This window comes from Poecilia reticulata, chromosome 7 (assembly GCF_904066995.2).
Source record: "Poecilia reticulata chromosome 7, P_reticulata-male-v2, whole genome shotgun sequence".
NCBI lineage: Eukaryota > Metazoa > Chordata > Actinopteri > Cyprinodontiformes > Poeciliidae > Poecilia > Poecilia reticulata.
Genome location: NC_088836.1, coordinates 6305259 through 6326635, shown reverse-complemented (window position 1 = coordinate 6326635; position 21377 = coordinate 6305259). Strand labels below are relative to the sequence as shown.

General features: G+C 42.0%; 3 protein-coding genes across 4 annotated transcripts; 1 reads left to right on the top strand and 2 right to left on the bottom strand.

Moving 5' to 3' along the window:
• Positions 1–416: 416 nt before the first annotated feature.
• On the top strand, positions 417–1127 carry mrpl49 (mitochondrial ribosomal protein L49). The gene has a single exon (XM_008412893.3). The coding sequence runs from the start codon at positions 447–449 to the stop codon at positions 966–968; it is 522 nt and encodes a 173-aa protein (XP_008411115.2). The 5' UTR covers positions 417–446; the 3' UTR covers positions 969–1127.
• A 311-nt stretch (positions 1128–1438) lies between these two features.
• Positions 1439–5198, bottom strand: haus7 (HAUS augmin-like complex, subunit 7). 2 transcript variants are annotated; one of them, XM_008412894.3, is made up of 9 exons: positions 5077–5198; positions 4217–4332; positions 4062–4132; positions 3906–3970; positions 3649–3830; positions 3401–3509; positions 2671–2883; positions 1886–1997; positions 1439–1778 (listed from the first exon to the last, which is right to left on the bottom strand). In XM_008412894.3, exons 1-9 carry the CDS (start codon positions 5131–5133, stop codon positions 1717–1719), a joined length of 987 nt encoding a protein of 328 aa, XP_008411116.2. In that variant the 5' UTR covers positions 5134–5198; the 3' UTR covers positions 1439–1716. The 2 variants fall into 2 exon arrangements, with proteins under 2 accessions (XP_008411116.2, XP_008411117.2); XM_008412895.2 differs by having other exon boundaries at positions 3906–3967.
• Positions 5199–6129: 931 nt separating this feature from the next.
• LOC103461335 (tumor necrosis factor receptor superfamily member 14-like) lies at positions 6130–12181 on the bottom strand. Its single transcript, XM_081608682.1, has 10 exons — positions 12069–12181; positions 11178–11280; positions 10448–10541; positions 10188–10313; positions 8207–8362; positions 7967–8054; positions 7706–7881; positions 7596–7621; positions 7461–7506; positions 6130–7270 (listed from the first exon to the last, which is right to left on the bottom strand). Exons 2-10 carry the CDS (start codon positions 11220–11222, stop codon positions 7251–7253), a joined length of 777 nt encoding a protein of 258 aa, XP_081464808.1. The 5' UTR covers positions 11223–11280; positions 12069–12181; the 3' UTR covers positions 6130–7250.
• Between the last annotated feature and the right edge of the window lie 9196 nt (positions 12182–21377).

The window sequence follows — 21377 nt, the reverse complement described above, 5'->3', positions numbered from 1 at the left end:
GACTGGAGATACTGAAAACGTCTGTCCCTTTAAAATGACACATAACACCTCCCAAATATCCATGTCATATTATAACATGTTTTATTTTGTGTTTATTTTTTATTATTATAAAAAGTGCTCCTTAAATTAAAAAAATCTAAACACACATGTGGGATCAAATATTTATTTATTTTATCTTGATGATTGAGATTATTGAGATTCCAAAAGAGAAAAATGTCCCCCTATCCTTTCATGTTTAATGTTTAGTAGTCTTCCAACATATGGGTTACATTCAGCACAACTCAATATAGAAAAAGATGATTTTTTATTTTTATTTTTTTTTAAAAAGAAACAAAACAAAGCTACATGTTACTGAGGTCTAAAGAGGACTCCAGTCCAGTAGGTGGCGGTATTTGACCCGTTTTGTTTCCAACAGCCATGAAACTAGTCCAATCAGTTCCTGCAGCATGTACAAGATGGCGGTTCGCCTGCTGACCCTCAGGGCGCTGAGAGGAGCTCCAGGACTCTGCCGCCGGACTCCGGCCGTCACCGGCGGACTCCGGGCGGCTTCCTCCGCCGTTCCACGGGACAAAAGAGACGTTATAACGGAGTCCACGGAAGAATACAAGTTCGTGGAACGACTCATACCGCCAACACGGATCCCCGATCCGCCTAAACACGTCGGAGCCGCTCCGTCGGGCTGGATCCCCCCAGCTGAGTCTCCGCCGCCTCTGCCCTACATGATCCGCCGCTCCCGCATGCACAACATCCCCGTCTACAGCGACCTGACCCACGGGAACCGCAGGTTGACGCTGGTACGGAAGGTGGAGGGGGACATCTGGGCTTTGGAGAATGACGTGAGGGAGTACCTGAGACAGGTGACCGGGAAGGAGTTACCCACGCAGGTGAATGAGGTGACGATGACTCTGAAGGTGAAAGGTCACTTTGAGCAGGAGCTGAAGGACTGGCTGGCCAGCAAAGGCTTCTGATCGAGGAAGAGGAGGATGCAGCTGAAGGACAACTTCAAGTTATCTTTAAAGGACTGCTGTCCGCTTCCGGTCTATCAGAAGACTCTTCCTGTCAACAAACACGTTTAATTCTATTCTGTTAAACCTTTGAAGCGAGATTAAAGAGAAAAGCATCACAAACTGTGTTGTGTTCATTGCAGCAGGCAAACATGAATGACTTGGATTTTTCTTTTCGTGGATTGACTTCAGATTCTTCTGATTTTTTTCTGGTTGATATGTGAATGTCTTTAAGGTTAATACCAGGATTGCATTCCGGAGAAAAGATTATGTGACAGGATTGCACCGATTGCAGTTTTCTAGCTGATCACTGATCTTTAAAAATCTGTGGTTTCACAGTGAAGCATTTAAAATGCTGGACAAAGCAGCAGTTTTTCAAACTATACATCTTTTTTGTTGTTCACAATTATTTTAACAAAATAAATCTACAGGAGTTACAGTTCAAACTTCAAATATTTATTTTCACATGGTGATATACAATTATTTACAAGTTGCAGAGTGGCTCAGGATGTTTGTTAAATTGTGAGCTCTAAAAGTTGAATTGAGGTGACAGTGAAAAGCAGCGCGTAATTCATAATGATGTCAACTTTTTAAAATCTTCACCAGTATGGTCATATTCCCCACACTGCACAGCTTCAGACTGAGCAGCTGATTCTGATCAGGGTTTCAGGATCTGCTCCATCTCAGAGCTGTGATGATGATGTGATGACGGTCAGGTGTGGTGCTGTGAGGCGATGTTCTCAACCCGCTGGCCGATCTCCTCCAGTTGATCCGCTGAGGAACACAACGGTGGATATTAAACCAGGAGCAGCAAACTGGAGCCATTAATAATCACATTCATCTTTATTGGCCTGTTTGATGCAACACAGCAGTCGACATACAGAGTGTGTGTTTCTCTCCTCTGCTCCAGTAGCGAGGTTGTGTTTGTAGACCTTTCACCTCCTCACTCACACACCCCGAAGTTTCACATATTTCCTTCTGCATTTCCAGTTCCTGAATAATAATAACAGAGATGAGAACAGATTATGGTTGGTTTGTCCTCATGGATCTTATAATGTTGGGTCTTTCCTGTTTAACTTAAAGGGGCAGTATTATATGTTTTACAGACATTTAATAGCACAACTGTTACCTTCTGTTTTTAAAAATTTGACTTCAAAGAAATCTGACTTCATAATTTAACATCTTGAAGTTGGGCCTCTGTCTCTTTAAAAACTCCTGCTTCCTGAAACTACATCTTCACGACGTCATCACAACATGTCTCTTCTATAAAGCCTTTAACAACATTTTTTGCAAGCATTGTACTGAAAAGTAGCTCGTACAATGAGCTCAGCAGATGTGCGGTTCCACCAGGTGTTTGCTAATTGTTGCTGGCTAGTCTGTAGGAACTGAGTGAGGGAGTTGTGCAGGGCTGCTCTGTGAAGCAGAAGATCAGAAACTTGGAAACTGCAGCTGAGGAGGAGTTGCACCTCGAAGACCAGGCATTTTGCTCAGCTGAATGGTTGCCATGGAGAATAAAGGATTTCTCAAACATGCAGGAATTAAATCAACACTCTGGGTGTGTTTTTGATAAGGGAATAACATTAAAATATGATGTAAAGCTTTAAAAAAAAGCTGATTTATCATAATACTGCCCCAGTTTAAAGCAGTGATAAGAAGTGTTTAGTACCGTGTTGCAGGCCAGCAGCTGCTGCTGCACCCTGTGGAAGAGGTCGGTCTCGGCGCTGAAGCTTGGTGGTTCTCTGCTGCAGTAAACCCTCAGGTCTGTTTCATACAGATGACTGAAGGTCATCATCTGTTGCTGGAGGTCACCTGCTGCCAAACGCAGCGAGCTCGGTGAGAGAGCAGCTGGGTTCTCCTCAGCGCTGTTCAGGAAGTCACACTGAGAACGACAACAGGCCGAGATGAAAGTCAGGACCGCTGGCTGCTCATAGGTTGTTTTAGGAATTCATGCACAACCACACAGTTGTAACTGGTTATTACTGCAGACTGTAACCAGTTCATATTTACAGCTATGCTGGAACGTCTCTTTCTTTGCTACAGTAATAAGTCATTAATACTTCAAACCAAGAAACATTAATTGTACATGAATGTGTCACAAGATTTGACAAAACAAAGGAAATCAGAGCTTATGATCCAAAGATTACAATCTGATTGGAACTTTAAGATGGACGTTGCTAAATGTGGTGAGAACAGTAAAGTTCATGCTTCAAACAAACTAAGCTGTCAGGATGCAGCAAACTACTACATTTTTTTAGTGATGCACCAATTGCAGCTTTCTTGCTGATTTATTTCCACAATCCTCCCTCTAGTCGGTCTATTAAACTAAAACTGATTTAGTTTCATTTCTGTGCATTTTCTCTCTCATCCACCCAGAGTTCTCCTGCAGGTTGTCTTACCTTGGACTTCAGCTGCTCCAGTTGTGTCTGAGTGGACAGCAGAAGGTCAGAAACATCTGGAAACTCTTCTCCTGGCTTAGGAGCCGATTCTGGGACTTCGTACAGAGCTCTGTGGGGATCAGGAGTCAGAGGAAGGAAAAGAGCTGCTGTCACTGGAATAAACTGCAGTTTGTTAAATCACTTTTATTCTGATATCTGTCTTGGTTTAACCAATGACTCAATGCAATCTCCTGGGCTTCCAGACGTACTCAATGTGAGCAGGCCAGGGATCCAGCGCCGGCTGGAGCATCTGTCTGAGGTGACGCAGATTCTCTACAGCAAAAACCTCACACAGCAGCGCCTCCGCGTCGGTTCTGTGGCCAGAAGAACCAGAAACAAGAGACAACAGTTGCTCCAGGAAGCCAAGCTGTCGCTGAGGGCTGGTTTTACCCTGGAAGAACAGCAGTCGTGTACATGAGACATACTTAACTCACAACATGTTAACCTTCATTAAACCTCGACTCACCTTGATTAGATCCAGGTCGTCTGCTTTGCACAGCATCAGTTCCTGACCCATCGCAGCTATTTCTGCTTCCACATAATAAACAGCAACAACAAAGTGCTTAGATTAGTCTGAAACATTTTTTTTAATAGAGTAAATTTCAATCTGAAGGCCACACACTTTTCTCTAAGCCGTCAGGATCCTTGGACTCTGCAGACATTGATTCAGAAGTTCCAAACTTGGGGTTGATTCTGAAAAGTGAAAGTATGATGAGGGATCACTGTGCATTTGTTAATGCCAATCAATTTTCCAACGACGGAGTAAGGAGCTTGTACCTGCGGCAGACCCATGTCAGGATGTCTGTGCGGAGTGCTGAGGGGCGGCACAGCAGCTCCAGCATGCTCTCCTCCTCCTGCAGGTACAGGTCCTGCACCAAGGGACACGACAAAGCCTCCAAAACAAAACATGTTCACAAATAAGTTCTCTATATACAACTAACGAGGGTGTATGGTGAGTTTCACTTCTAAATGGATTGAATAATAATGGAAAATTGCGGATAGAAACATGCATAAACCACCCTGTGATTAATATTAGTTGAAATATTTATGATTACTTAAGATTTAGCTTCTTTTTATTATTTATAAAGATTTATCTTCGTAAATTATGTTCAGAATATTTCTGGGCTATATTATCTGCATTAGTGGTGTTTCCATGAGAGCCAAAAATGTTCTTGCCTATCATCTACATATACAGTATTTTTATTAAACAAGAACAGTAGTCTCTTCTCTGGAGACAAAACACATTTATTACATTCCCCGATAGTTCTATTAATTTTTTATAAGGGGGGTTGTGAACGGCAGATTACTGCCTAATGTTAAAATTAAAGTGCTACTTAAAAAAGTCACTGAACAACAAAACGTGTCTTTCAGGACAAAAATGAGTAGAATCCTTGAACTAACATTAAAACTTTAAGAATATTTTCAGATTTTAAACGACTTTTCAAGTTTCTACTATCATTCATCTGCTCTCACAGTTAAACATGATTCACATATAAATGAATTGGAAATAACGATATGGTCAAAAACTATTGTGCAAGTATTCAGAGACGAACAAAGCAGCGAAGAAGCCAGTTTAACAGAATATCATAACATTAAACAATGATCAACAAGGGCTGACGGAAATTAATTTTATTTACCTGCAGTGAGTCATAAACACGGCAAGCAAACTGCTTCTCTGTCAAACCACCCGCCATTTTCCCACTGAATCAGTTCCTCCACCTTTTCTTCTTCTTGTGTTTAATGGCGGGTGACATCCAACATTTAGATGTTTTTATCGCCATCTACTGTGCTGGAGTGTGGCTCTGATTATTTTTTTATTTCCTACCTAAATGAAGTTCATATTTATGATCCAGTTTCCTTTAAAAATTTGATAACTGGTTATTTATTTTGTCATGTTTAACTAATACCTTAATACCATACTTTCATATGAGCTTAAGTGACATCCCATTCCTAATCCATATTTCAAATATGAAGTTCGTCCTCCCTTTGCATCTAGAACAGCTTCACCTCTTCTGGGAAGGCTGTCCACAAGGTTTAAGGAGTGTTTATGGGGATTTTTGCACAAAAGCACTTTCTTCCTGAAACGCATTTGTGATGTTGAAGAAAAAAGCCTGGCTCTCAGTATTTGCTCTAATCCATTCCAAAGGTGTTCTGTGCAAAGGTGAGGACTTTGTGCAGGCCAGACAAGTTCATCCACACCAGACTCTGCCACCCATGTCTTTATGGACCTCATTTTGTGTACTAGTGCAGTCATGTTGGAAGAGGAAGGGCCCAGCTCCAAGCTGTTCCAACAAAGTTGGGAACATGGAATTGTCAAAAATATCTTGGTGTGCTGAAACATTCAAATAAATACCTTTCTCCTGGCAACCACCAAAACCAGACTCGTCCACCAGATTGTCAGAGAGACTCATCACTCCAAGTTGCTTTGCACTTGGTGATGCATGGTTTGGATTCAGCTGCTCGACCATGGAAACCCATTCCACGAAGCTCTCTGCGCACTGTTCTTCAGCTAATCTGAAGGCCATATGAAGTTTGGAGGCCTATAGTGATTGTCATTAGTCAATAGGCAATCACTATCTATCCATCTATCTATCTGTTGATCAATCGTATATTTACTCATCTTCAAAGTAATATGCATTATACATTTCGATTATTTACATAATTTTGTTTGCTAAAAAACAGACAATTCTTTAACATTTACAATAAATATAATTAGAAATGGCTATGAGAAGGAAGTCCTTTCTTAAAACGTAACATTGCAGAAGTTTTTTTTTTAATTGCAGTGGCCTACAAAAGTATTCATATCCCTGGAACCTTTCCATATTTTGTCACATTTACAACCACAAACAAAATATATTTTATTGGAATTTAATGTGAAAGATCTACACAAAGTGGCATACAATGTGGAAAGAAAATTATACATGATTTTTTTTAAAAAGTTCAAAACCAAAAGTAAAGTGCAAAAATATTCAGTCCCCTTTTCTCTGAGTGCAATTAGTTGCCTTCAAAAGTTACCTGATGACTGCTAATTAGTAAGTAGAATCCACCTGTATGTAAAATAATCTCAGTACAAATGCAGCTGCCTCAGAGGTTGATTAATGTGATCTCAAAACTGGCAGATAAAAGCACTGATGAGGTTCAGAGTACTTAGGTTTCTTATAAAACTGCATAAAATGAGTTGTATTTGACATAATTTGTTGTACATCATCTATCTCCATTCTGGGTTAAAGTCACAGAAACTTCAGAAATTTCACTCAATTTAAATCTCCCTTACTGCACAGTCTGGGCTTTCTTCCCTTCACTTTGATTGTCTCTGGTAGAATTTCAACTGGACCAATTAGAGAACAGAAAGAGAAGACACGAACAACGATGCTGATTTTTTTGCTGTTTTAGAATTGCAGTCTGCCCCTCGTTTTAGCAATTTGCAGCGGAGGAAGTGAATAAAGCTGTTCAGTCTGTGTTGGTCACACTTCCAAGAATTGAATTGACATTAACAGCCTCCTTCTTCAGCTTGGCACTTCTCTCTTATCAGTGGCGGATGTTTTTTTTTACAGTGTAGAATAATTTCTAGTAAACTTCTTAGCATCAAACTGGCGCAAATGTTAGTGATTAAGTAAAATTGAAAACTTCAACAGAGTCCACGTCTCCAGAAATCAATCATTTCTCAACAGCCAGGAGCCCAGACTCTCTGGAAGAAGCAAAGTGTAGAACTGTAGCTGCTCTTTCTGATCACTGTAAAAACAATGGCTCATCATCCAGCTTGCTTCTTTCAGTATCCCGTATCAGTAATCAGTCATTGTCATCCAGGTGTTTAGCTTGGGGTTTCTTGCACTGTACATAGAACATTTTAAAAAAGGCACCAAATCAATTAAATACTGATGGAAACATCCAGAACAGCAGCTCAAGCAGAATCAGATCAGTTTGATTTCATTCCTTAGAGACAAAACTCTGTTTTTCAGAACAATGCCCAGAAAAACCATCGGTCCGATATTATTCAAGTAAAGAACAATGTTCTTCTTACCTGGCATATTGAAAGCGACTTCCTCTTCTGCTTCTCCTGCTTTGCCCTTTTATGTAGAAAAGACAAATTATTTGGTCAAATAAATTTTGACATCACTATATATTCACATTACAGTTCAGTTATAAACCTACTTACCCCTTGTTGTTGGTTTGTACAACTGTCTGTTAAAAACAAAATGTTACAATTATTAAAACAGTAATTCTTTTTAGAATGCTAATATTTTCATTTGCATTTATTCATCTCACTTGGTTTTGTATTTTTGTGATATATCCAGAAACCAACACCACCTCCAATTGTTGCAACTAAAAAAAACACCAGAACACCGATCACAACTCCTATGTTGTTGGAACTTTTCCCTCCACATTCAGCATCAGTTGAAGCTGTTCCTGCTTTTATCAGCTCAAGGGTTTCTTTATCACACCTGAAATAACAGAAACATTCATTCAGGTAAATTATTTGGTAAAATATTATCCTGTGTTTATGCTGTATGTGTGAGACTATCTTACTGTGTGTGAAGCTGACATGACAACATTGTTCCATCAGAAAATGATCCACTGCTGCATTCAGAGCATTCTGTGTCTGTGGAGGCTGTTCCTGGATAAACACAAATCAGTTTAAAGTTAGTCAGAAGATTCTGATCTGATTTTCAGTTCTGACCAACATGTAGTTTATTCTTTTCAAATGTTCAAAAGTCAGAATTTATCTAAAAATCTGAGCATTTATGTGTTGAAGAGAATCAGACCAACCCATCCTGCTGATGAACTGTCCTGGTTCACAGCTCCTGTGTTTCTGTGCTGCAGCACAGCCTCCTGATTTAAGGTCTGTACAGTAGAATCCCTCCATTGGTTCACAAACTGTGTCAGCAGTTATTTCACATCCTCGCTTTACCTTCAGACCAGCTCCTGTGAACATATGCAGATTACCAGTGGTGGGAAGTAAGGAAGTACAAGTACTTCGTTACTGTACTTAAGTACAATTTTCGTGTATCTGTACTTTACTTAAGTAGATTTAATAACAAATACTTTCTACTTTTACTCCACTACATTTTACAGTAAGTATCTGTACTTTCTACTTCACTACATTTCTACAAAACTGTCGCGTTACTCGTTACATCCAAGTCGCGTTGCTCTTTTTTTCCGTTAAAATGTGAAGTTCAGGGACTTAAGGTGGCGCCGTAAAATCCGAGCAATAACGTGACTTAGTGTCTGTTGTCACCCAGCGCCTCCACCTTTACTCCACGCGAAGCTCCAGACATGCGCAGTGGTTTCCTCTGGGCGAGTCTAATCATCAGTAATATAATAGCGCTGCATAAATTGATATGGCTACATGTAAAATCAGCAGCGCTTCGCTTTCACAGACGGTGGGACTTCGTCCAACTTTTAGCGTCGCTTTAAAAAGCTTGAAGAAAGGTAAGATCTGTGGACATGATACTAGCTGTACTGACTGAGACACACATGTTGCATCTGCGATGAAAAAAAATTGTCACTCATGCACTGAATTATTGTGTGGAGGTGTTGACTGAGGTGTTGCAAATATGGGACAACGCTGGTACATTCAGGAACGATCCGATTCTTGTGGACTGATCTTTACTAATTACATTTATTTCAGCTCTAAGTATTTAATATCTAGTTTTTTATGGGAATGTGGATCTTTCAGATCAATTTGAGAAGCAATTTTGATAAGTAAAAGTTAATTTTTTTGTGTCACGTAGCGCGGAGTGTTGGTCTTGACTTGGTCTTAGGTAGGTGGTTTTGACTACAACTCTGCTACTGGATCCTTGGTTGCCTGTCCTCCCCACCCACCTTCTTTCCATCCCCTTTCTGTTGGATTTCTTTAAAAATAAATGCCACTAGTGGCAAAAAAAGTGAAGTTCATGTTATGTTTGGACAGGAGACAAGATGTTTCCATCCCTGAAATTATGATGGATAGAATCACATATCTAAGAGAGTAAACATAATAAAAACATGCTTTATCTGTGGCATTGTTCATTAAAATGGCACATTTCGTAAAATTAAATACGATCGGTACACTTAATGATATTAGCGATTAGGTAATGCATTCAGCAAGTAGGCTACTTTTACTTTTAATATTTAAGTATTTTTAAAAGCCAGTACTTTTTTACTTGTACTTAAGTACAAATGCTAATGTGGTAGTTTTACTTTTACTTGAGCACATTTTTGTCTGTGTTTTTGTACTTTTACTTAAGTACATTTTTTGAGTACTTTCTCCACCACTGCAGATTACACATGTATGGAGAAAACTGACATCAGCATGTTGAACCTCAAGACATATTTAAGTGAGACAAAACAGCAGAGATACAGAACCATTCTCATGATTTATGTTTGTGTTCAAAATAATAGCAGTCCAACATCATTAAGATTAGTCTCTGTTTCTATGGAAATTATATTTCTGCATTGTAAATAAATTTGTGTCAGGTGTATAGTGATGCTTCTTCCACTCATGACATCCATCCAGCTGATTCTGTTTATTTACATCATTAACTGAAATTAGCAAGATGAAAAGGATCAACCACATAGAATGAGTGAGGAATTATTTTCTGAAAATTAATTAATGATAAAGGTTTTAGATCATCAATATTTTTTCACACTCTGCAGATATTACAATATAACTATTTATGGCGTTGAGGAAGCAGATGTGAAAAAAAATGTGATCAAACAAAACAAAACGTTTAAAAAAAACAAAGTTGAAGTTTCAACATAACTGCACCTGAGTCACAGGTAGAACATGGAGTGCATCTCTTCAGTCCGTTTGGATGGTCCATGAAAGTCCCATCTGTGCAGGATGAACAGGACGTATTTTCAAATTCTGTACAGTCTGCTTTGACTCTTTTGCCTGTTGGAAGATAAAAAGTTTCTCAATTTAAACGCAGGATGGTCCTTTGTATGATGAACAAACTTCAGGCAATAAAAGCAACTGTAACACTCTGTATCAGAATAAACCATCATTTATAACTAACTGGAACATACCAATAGGACACATAGCACAGCACTTTTCTCCCATCTTGTACTCAGTTTGATGACATGTGATTGAATCGACTCTGAAGTCTCTCATCAGAAACATCTGTGAAGAGGTTTTTCCAAGAATTAGAACCAGATTTTCTGCAGAAAGGCTCAAATCCCTTTTAGATCAGTTATTTATTTGCCTTGTTTTGATTAACTTTAGCAGTTCAGTATTATGTCACCACCACATTAATTTATATCAACAGTTATAATGTTAGGCTAGCTTAATAGCGGTCAACCATATTTTAGCATCAGTTGCAATTATTGAGTTTGGCTCAGTTTATCTATAAAGTTCCAATTCACATTTCATCTCAAGGAATATCACAAGACTATTTATATCCAGAAAAACAACAATCAATACAATTTAGTTCTAGAGATCCAAATTTGATGACATGCAGATTCCTTTTTTTTTTTCTTTTCTGTCAAACCTAAATGTTTCAGATCATAAAACACCTCTGAAAAATATCAGTGAATACAAAATATTTTTTAAAGATAATTTTATATAGTAAAATTAAAGTACATAATTTAAAAACTATTTTAAAGAGCACAAATACACAAAGAATTTACTCAGTAAGATAAGTAAATGTAATTTATTACGTTTCACCTGAGTCACTTAAAAATATTGGGGAACACTTTTAGACATCTTACAATATGTAATGTATTAAATGATCCATTGCTATAACATAAATAAATTTACCAGGAGCACAGGCATCGCATCCCAAGTTGTTCTTCTTGAAATCATTCTCAAAGAACCAGATTTCAGTAAACCTCTGGAGCTCAACAAATCCAAATTCCTGAACCTGTAAAAGAAAGTGAAAGTATAAAGGTGTGGTGCCCTTAACAACAATCACTACATTTTCCTCAAGTTCAAGATAACACAGAGAGAAAGGTATTTATTACAATTAAATACTGTTTATTTTAAATCCAAATAAAATCCAACTTGTGTTCACCTTAGTGCAGGAGGTGAATTTCTGCACCACGGTGAACACATATCTATTTCCATGTCTAACAACCTTGTTAGACATGGAAATTGACATTCATAAAAAGGAAGTTAACTTTATTTTTGGTGTGTCACACTGTGATTGGTTGTGTGACACCAAACTGAACGCTTAATGCAAAAACTCACAGACCCCGAGTCAGGAAAACATACTTCCTCATGTTACAGCACACAGAAGAAAAGGAAACAGATTTTTGCTTAACAAAGCAGTTTGAAAGAGACTTTAACCCACAGCATCTGTCTTTATGACCTTTGTTTACGATCTTTAAAGTGTCAGTGAAAAAATAGACACCCTAAACTAACTTAACATTAAAACGCCATTACAAATGCAGAAGATGTGTAACTGAAAGAGAAACCAATCGTCGGTGTTTACATTTGTGAAGGTACGTTTGTTGAATTTACATGTAAAATAACTTCGGTTTATTTTGTCAGCTGAATACGAGTCACTGGTGTTGGGAACAGCAAACATCAATTATTCCCAGCTAAACTTTGGATTACTAAAGTCCGTGAACCCTAAAGTCCATGACGTAGATGGATTTTGAAATGAATCCTTTCACACGCACACACGCACGCATACACACCCAAACTTACCTTCACAAATATAAACTCCGACGATTGGTTTCTCTTTCAGTTACGCATCTTCTGCATTTGTAATGGCGTGTTCGTGTTAAATTAGTATAGGTAGTCCATGGCTAGTCCCATAATATTATTTTTAATGTCTATGGTTCGACCAGCCTAGAGGGTTACAGCAAAAACCTGGACTGTAGAGTCGGCTACCTATATTCTAAAGCTGTGACGTAGCCTATGCAGGTGTAGTACCTGTTCCTACCGAGGCTGTTGCATTTGCTGTTGCGCACACAGATCAGGAAATGATAAAGTTGTCTGCGCCAAAATTATACGTTGAACTTATGGTGTTTCATCATTTTATAAAGTGAAAATAAATTGTGTTACTTCGTCGTTAATTTAATGGGTTACTGAAGAAAATAAGAGATTCATAGTTCCCGTGTATTGCACGTGACTATTTCAACAACCTTTATAAGAGGACGATCACATAGGTGTAAACTCGATTCAACTTTCAGTATTCAGAAGAGGTCTTGAGCAAAATTCTGTTTCCCTGTGAAAATCTGTTCCCCCTGTGTCGGGAGCGCGCATTGCACACCGGCGGATCTGACCATTTTCACGGCGCTTCTGATCGATTTCTCGGTAAAAACTACTTATATAATCATGTCAGTGTTGTAACTTTTAGTTTAATCGGCAGCTATCAAAATAAAATAAAATAAATAAATAAATAAACGAGGTCTTGTGTGGAGACCTCGTTTATTTACGCTGTTTTGTGTTATTTTAAACGCGAAGAGAATCGATCTTTTTCCGACTTTTGTCTCTTAAGTCTGACAAATAACAGTAAGTCAACAAAAACGCAGGTTTCTACGCTACGGAGCCCTCCAGGGGACATAGGGAATTTTTTTTTTCTTTTGCGTCCCCTCGCAAAAGGTTTTGCGTTCGCTCGCAATAATCTACTGATCAGTTTATGATAATTGATACTGTAAGCCTTTTTTATGGTGGCCGCCGTACTTTCTGCTTTAATACAAGCTTATACCCAAATAGCACACGATGTTATTTCAACGTTGAAAAACAGTTAGAATCGTGGAGTTTTGGTTGAAGTAGACAAATGATGGTGGATCAATCATCAAACAACCATCCAATCAAACCGTTGAAACTGTGTCACTGAATCAATGTTGTTTTGTGGTTGAAATCTGATGACTGAAATGCCGAGGTCTGGTTGATTTTTGGTTGAAGTCGACAAATGACGGTGGACCGTCAAACAACCATCCAACCAATGTTGAAACTGCCATTGAATCAATGTTGTTTTGTCGTTGAAATCTAATGACTGAAATGCATTTTGTTTGTTTGCGTGGGATATATTGACACAAAAACATCTACAACTTACTACAAGGAGTGGAGCGGTCCACCCCCACCATTTACATGAGTGGGATGGCCCAACCACACAGCTGCTTCGCTGTTGGCTTGTTGGCAAAAGATGTTAATTCAATGTTGAATTATCACAAAGGTTGCATGTATGGTTTAGGTCAACAACTGGGTGGATCAACTATAAAACACACTCTAAAAAGAAAATAGTTGAACCAACTTAATTGAATTGCTTCTGTAGGTAACAAGCAATTCAATTAAGTTTATCCAACTGAATTCATTAAATTTATCCAACTTAATTTATTAAGTTTAACCAATTCAATATATTATAATCATCCAACTCAATTTGTTAATTTATTTTTAACAAATTTATTAAGTATGTTTAAGATAACAGATTTAAGTCAGTCTTACTCAAATCATTTAGTTTACTTCAAAAATGGTAAATAAACTTACATAGCACTTTTCCAGTCATTTTGCCCACTGAAAGCACTTTACACTAGAGTCACATTCACACATTTATTTAATGCACAGATCAGTTGGGGTTTATTGCCCAGGGGTCACATTGACATGTGGCAGGAGGGAGCTGGAATTGAACCATTAACCTTCCAATCACAAGACAACTGCTCTACCACAGTGCCACAGTGGCTTAACAGGGAATCTGTCCAAATGTGGTATCGAACTCAATTATTTGAAGTGAAGTCAAAGTGAATCCAGTGTGTTTCAGCACTGGTCCTTCAAGCCCTGCAAGTTTTAGGCATTTCCCTAATTGGGCACACATGATTTTAATTGATGTCTGATTAACAGGGTTTTGCTGAAATGAAAACACGTAGGTCAGTTTGCCTTGAGGACAAGGTTTGGGGAAGAACTCGTGATCTAAATGTTCAATCAATGCAAGCTGTTTTTCACACTCCTTTTCCCCCACCACCCACCCCTCTCCTGGGCCCATCTACCCCTCAATCTCCTCCCCTCCTCCTTGGGCTCTGGGTGAAACAATTTTAATTTTAGGTGAGGGTTATAAATTTTCACATTTTATTTTGTTAAAGATTTTTTTGGCTCTAGTGGCCTTTATTTGATAGTTAATTGACAAGGAAGGGGGTAATGAGAGAAGGGGGAAGACATGCAGCAAGGGTTGCCAAGGCCGGGAATCAAACCTGCGACGGCTGCGTCAGGGACTGGGGCAGAGGTGGGCAACTACAGGCCTTGAGGGCCAGTCTCCTGCAACTTTTAGATGTGTCTCTACTTCAACACACCTTAGTCAAATAAGGTCGTTAGCAGGACTCTGGAAAACCTGCCTGAACAGAGAAGGTGATTCAGCTATTGGATCCAGGTGTGTTCTACCAGGGAGACGTCTAAGAGTTGCAGGACACTGGCCCTCGAGGACCAGGATTGCCCACCCCTGGGCCGAGGCCTCCATGTGTGCAATCTGTGCAGTGTGTTGCACCCCTTCATCACCTTCTCATCTCCCCCTACTCCCTCCCACAGCTCCCCACACCCACTTGCTCCTCCCAGCCTTCCCCTCTTTACTCCCTCTCATCCCTTCTTCCCTCCCCCCATCCTTGAGCTCTGGGTCAGAACATTTTATTACTAAGTGGGGGTTAATCATGTTTCAAATTACGCACTACATGTTGAGAACATTGGGTTGTGGTTTTCTTATGTACATTTTCTTGTCTGTAAATATTATTACTGACTGTGCATAATGTGTTGACACAAAAACATCTACAAGTCTCTACTAGGAGTTGTACAGTCCCCTTTTTACATTAGTGGTTTGTCCCAACCAGCCATTTTGCTGCTGGTTTGTTTGCAACCATCTTCTGAGATGGATTGGTTGCACCTGTGAGACGCGGAACCTGGAGCGCTGTGTGTTGGAGCAACGCGGAAAAAACAAAAAATAGAAACTTCGTTTGTGGAAAAGGTGGTTTTGGCATAAACTGGTATGTGAATGGTGCCCTGCGACAGACTGGCGACCTGTCCAGGGTGTACCCTGCCTCTCGCCCGGAACGTTAGCTGGAGATAGGCACCAGCACCCCTCCCGACCCCACTGAGGGACAAGGGTGTCAAGAAAATGGATGGATGGATGGTATGTGAATGGTTCGGATGGAAATGGAGGTAGAAAATGAGAAAGAAGGAGAGTTTGAAGGGTGGACTTCAGTGGGAAGAGGGAGGGAGAGAGGTCGTGGAAGAAATAAAATAGGTGAAGAAAAGGGAGTTGGTGATAGCCAAGGCAATAAACGGGAACTGGAAGGAAGTAGCTCAGAAGAAGAAAGGATAGTGAGGAGGAAAGCGGTGAGGGAGGAATTTAAAGTAATATTAAAACTTAAGAACGAGGAAGAACAGGATAAAATCAGCCCCATGGTATCAAGAGAAATTAAAAAGAAAATTGGAAATGTTGAAATGGTAAAGATTTTAAGAGACGGAAACCTTTTGGTAGGATGTAAAGATGTAGAACAAAAGAATAAGGCTTTAAGTGTGGATAATATTTGCAAAAGATCTGTGCTGGAGAAAAAAATCATGGGAGAAAATAAAAAAATTAGAGGAGTGATTTATGGGATCCGTCTAGATGAAGAGAAGTGTTGCAGGTGCAAAAGTGAATAACTTGAAAAGATTGTCAAAAACAGTGAATGGAGAAAGAGTTGGAAGTTTATCAATCCTTATTGAGTTTGAAGAAAAAGAGTTACCAAAAAACATCAAAATATGATACCTCAATTATCAGGTCAGACCCTACGTACCTCCACCACTTAGGTGCTTCAAATGCCAAAGGTATGGACACATAGCAGCAGTATGTAAAGGGAAGCAGAGATGTCCAAAATGTGGAGAAGATCATAAGTTAGAAGAATGTAAAGAAGAAGCGCAAGAAAAATGTAACTGTGGAGGGAATCATAGTCACGTTTGGAGGATGTGAAGTAAGGAAGAGAGCAAAAGAAATCATACAGATTAAAACAACTAAAAACATAAGCTATGCAGAAGCAGTTAAAAATGTGACGGAACAGAAAAGAGAGATTGAACAAACAGTGATTCAAACTACACAGCAAAGCAAAGTACAGACTGAAGATAATGTCACAATGCCAGTGGAAAAATTAATATTATTCATAGCCTATGTCATCAACTGCACTGACCAAGCCAAACACAAAACTGAGAAGATTAAAATAATAGTGAGAGGAGCTGAAAAGTTTTTGGGCTTTAAAGAGGGATCATGGGAGAACATAAATAAAAAGTTGGAGGAAGATGGGAGACCAGGACCATCAGGTGAAAACGGTTCATGTTAATATTACAATGGAACGCAAGAAGTCTAATCGCTAACGGACAGGAACTTAAAGGTTACATCGATAAGCTTGAAGAACTACCGGGAATTATTTGTGTACAGGAAACATGGTTAAAAACAACATTAGATTTTGTGATCAAAGGATATGATAGTGTAAGAAGAGATCGACCAGAGGGAAGTGGAGGAGGATGTGGAATATTTATTAAACAAGGAATACAATATCAGGTGTTAGGAAAAGGGAAAGAGCTAGAATATGTAGTAATTGAGATATGGGAAGAAGGTAAATTCAAAATAATACATTTTTATAATCCATGTAAAACATTATCGATTGATATAATGGACAAGTTATAGAAGAATGAATGGAAATGAAAAATCTAGTATGTATTAATGATAGAAGGGGAACAAGAATCAATATAAGAACGGGGATGGAATCAGTTATTGATTTAACAATTGTTTCGAATGTTTTAGCTGGTATTTGTGAATGGTTCATTGATAAAAAAATCTACAATAGGTAGTGATCATTACCCCCAGTGGCGCAAAAAGTGGGTATGCAGCGTATGCAACGCATAGGGGCGCAGCACCAGAGGGGGCGCCAAAAACTCCGTCTGGAGGGGGCGACGCGCCGATGATGTTTTCCCAAACACTTCAGAGCGCCTCACGCTCCTTCACCTCGCGCACATAACGAGGTAAATATAGCGAGTTTTACCCTTCACGTATCGTCGTTTGGGGTGGATCGCATCCACATTATTCAGGTGGATGCGATTTATGTTTTCGCATCCACCTGAATAATGTGTAGTTGCGACACTGATTACCCCATAACAGTAAGAGTAGGACTAAATTTAAATAATAAGAATATAAAGCTTGGGAAAAAGTTAAATTTTAATAAGGCAGACTGGATTAAATTTAGATATTTGAGTCAACTAAACTTGGAAAAAGTAGCTGTAAATATGGATATAAATGATGCAAATTTAATCATTTGTAAGATAATAACGGAAGCAGCAGATCTTTCCATAAAGAAACCAGGGAGTAAGAATGATAAGAAAATGGTGCCATGGTGAACAAATGAGTGCAAAGAAGCAATAAAATTAAGAAATAAAGCATTTAATGTACTCAAATATAATCCAATTTATAAGAATTTAGTTGACTATAAAAGAAAACAAGCTAAGGAGAACTATAAAAAATGCAAAAAGAGAATACTGGAGAAATTTTTGTAATGTGATAGGGAAAGAAATAAAAATTGAGAATTTGGAAAGTAATCAAAAGAATGAATGGTATAAAAAGAGAGTTTGAATATCCTATACTAAAAATAGATGATACAAATATAAGAGATGAAGACAAAGCTGAAATATTGGAGAGAACCATCCATCCATCCATCCATTTTCTTCCGCTTATCCGGGGTCGGGTCGCGGGGGCAGCAGCTTCAGAAGGGAGGCCCAGACTTCCCTCTCCCCAGCCACTTCTTCCAGCTCCTCCGGGAGAATCCCAAGGCGTTCCCAGGCCAGCCGAGAGACGTAATCCCTCCAGCGTGTCCTGGGTCTTCCCCGAGGCCTCCTCCCGGTGGGACGTGCCCGGAACACCTCACCAGGGAGACGTCCAGGAGGCATCCTTACCAGATGCCCGAGCCACCTCAACTGGCTCCTCTCGACGTGGAGGAGCAGTGGCTCTACTCTGAGTCCCTCCCAGATGACCGAGCTTCTCACCCTATCTCTAAGGGAGAGCCCAGCCACCCTGCGGAGGAAACCCATTTCGGCCGCTTGTACCCGTGATCTCGTTCTTTCGGTCATGACCCAAAGCTCATGACCATAGATGAGGGTGGGAACGTAGATCGACCGGTAAATCGAGAGCTTCGCTTTTTGGCTCAGCTCTCTCTTCACCACGACAGACCGGTACAGCGCCCGCTTCACAGTAGACGCTGCCCCAATCCGCCTGTCGATCTCCCGCTCCCTTCTTCCCTCATTCGTGAACAAGATCCCCAGATACTTAAACTCCTCCACTTGAGGCAGGACGACCCCCCTGACCCGGAGAAGGCACTCTACCCTTATCCGGCTCAAGACCATGGCCTCGGATTTGGAGGCACTGAGCCTCATCCCGGCCGCTTCACACTCGGCTGCGAACCGCTCCAGTGAGAGCTGCAGATCACGTTCCGATGAAGCCAACAGGACCACATCATCTGCAAAAAGCAGAGATGCGAACCTAAGGCCACCAAAACGGATCCCCTCAACACCTCGGCTGCGCCTAGAAATTCTGTCCATAAAAGTAATGAACAGAATCGGTGACAAAGGGCAGCCTTGGCGGAGTCCAACTCTCACCGGAAACGAGCTCGACTTACTGCCGGCAATGCGGACCAGACTCTGACACCGGTCATACAGGGACCTGACAGCCCGTATTAAAGGGCCCAGTACCCCATACTCCCGGAGTACCCCCCACAGGGCCCCCCGAGGGACACGGTCGAACGCCTTCTCCAAGTCCACAAAACACATGTAGACTGGTTGGGCTAACTCCCATGCACCCTCCAGGACCCTGCTGAGGGTGTAGAGCTGGTCCAGTGTTCCACGACCAGGACGAAAACCACACTGCTCTTCCTGAATCCGAGGTTCGACTATCCGACGGACCCTCCTCTCCAGGACCCCTGAATAAACCTTACCAGGGAGGCTTAAGAGTGTGATCCCCCTGTAATTGGAGCACACCCTCCGGTCCCCCTTTTTAAACAGGGGGACCACCACCCCAGTCTGCCAGTCCAGGGGAACTGCCCCCGATGTCCATGCGATATTGCAGAGTCGCGTTAGCCAACACAACACCGCAACATCCAGAGCCTTAAGGAACTCCGGGCGGATCTCATCCACCCCCGGGGCCCTGCCACCGAGGAGCTTTTTGACCACCTCGGCGACCTCGTCCCCAGAGATTGGGGAGCCCAACCCAGAGTCCCCATGCTCAGCTTCCTCAACAGAAGGCATGTTGGTGGGATTGAGGAGGTCTTCGAAGTATTCCACCCACAACGTCCCGAGTTGAGGTCAGCACCGCACCATCCCCACTATAAACAGTGTTGGTGCTGCACTGCTTCCCCCTCCTGAGACACCGGATGGTGGACCAGAATGGCCTCTCCAAACTCCTCCCACGCCCGAGTTTTTGCCTCAGCGACAACCCGAGCCGCATGCCGTTTAGCCCGCCGGTACCCATCAGCTGCTTCTGGAGTCCCACAGGCCAAAATGCCCGGTAGGACTCATTCTTCAGCTTGACAGCATCCCTCACCGAAGGTGTCCACCAACGGGTTCGAGGGTTGCCGCCGCGACAGGCACCAACAACCTTGCGGCCGCAGCTCCGATAAGCCGCCTCGGCAATGGAGGTACGGAACATGGTCCACTCAGACTCAATGTCCCCCACCTCCCCCGGAACGTGTTCGAAGTTCTGCCGGAGATGAGAGTTGAAGCTCCGTCTCACAGGGGACTCCGCCAGACGTTCCCAGCAGACCCTCACTACACGTTTGGGCCTGCCAGGTCTGACTGGCTTCCTACCCCACCACCGGAGCCAACTCGTCACCAGGTAGTGGTCAGTGGACAGCTCCGCACCTATCTTCACCCGAGTGTCCAAGACATACGGCCGCAAATCCAATGAGACGATGACAAAGTCAATCATCGAACTGCGGCCTAGGGCGTCCTGGTGCCAAGTGCACATATGGACGCCCTTATGCCTGAACATGGTGTTCGTGATGGACAATCCGTGACGAGCACAGAAGTCCAACAACAGAACACCACTTGGGTTCAGATCGGGGGGGCCGTTCCTCCCAACCACGCCTCTCCAGGTCTCACTGTCATTGCCCACGTGAGCGTTAAAGTCCCCCAGTAGAACAAGGGAATCCCCAGGAGGGGCACTCTCCAGTACCCCCTCTAAGGACTCCAAGAAGGGTGGTTAATCTGAACTGCCGTTCGGCCCGTAAGCACAAACAACAGTCAGAACCCGTCCCCCCACCCGTAGGCGGAGGGAGGCTACCCTCTCGTTCACCGGGGTGAACCCCAACGTACAGGCGCCCAAATGGGGGGCAACAAGTATGCCCACTCCAGCCCGGCGCCTCTCACCGTGGGCAACTTCAGAGTGGAAGTACGTCCAGCCCCTCTCAAGGAGACTGGTTCCAGAACCAGAGCCATGTGTCGAGGTGAGGCCGACTATTTCTAGCCGGAACCTCTCAGCCTCGCACACTAGCTCCGGCTCCTTCCCCACCAGAGAGGTGACGTTCCAGGTCCCAAGAGCCAGCTTCTGCAGCCGAGGATCAGACCGCCAGGGTCCCCTCCCTTGGCTGCCGCCCATAGCACAATGCACCCGACCCCTTTGGCCCTCGGACATGTGGTGAGCCCATCGGAAGGGGGACCCACGTCTCCTCTTCGGGCTGAGCCCGGCCGGGCTCCGTGGGTAAAAGCCCGGCCACCAGGCGCTCGCCATCGTGCCCCACCTCCAGGCCTGGCTCCAGAGTGGGGCCCCGGTGACCCGCGTCCGGGCGAGGGGAAATGAAGTCCAAAGTTTGTATTCATCATAGGGGTCTTCGGGCTGCGCTTTGTCTGGTTCCTCACCTAGGACCTGTCTGCCTTGGGTGACCCTACCAGGGGCATAAAGCCCCAGACAGCATAGCTCCTAGGATCATTGCGACACTCAAACCCCTCCACCACGATAAGGTGGCAGCCCAAGGAGAGGATTGAGGATTGGCAAGAACGTTTAGTAAAATT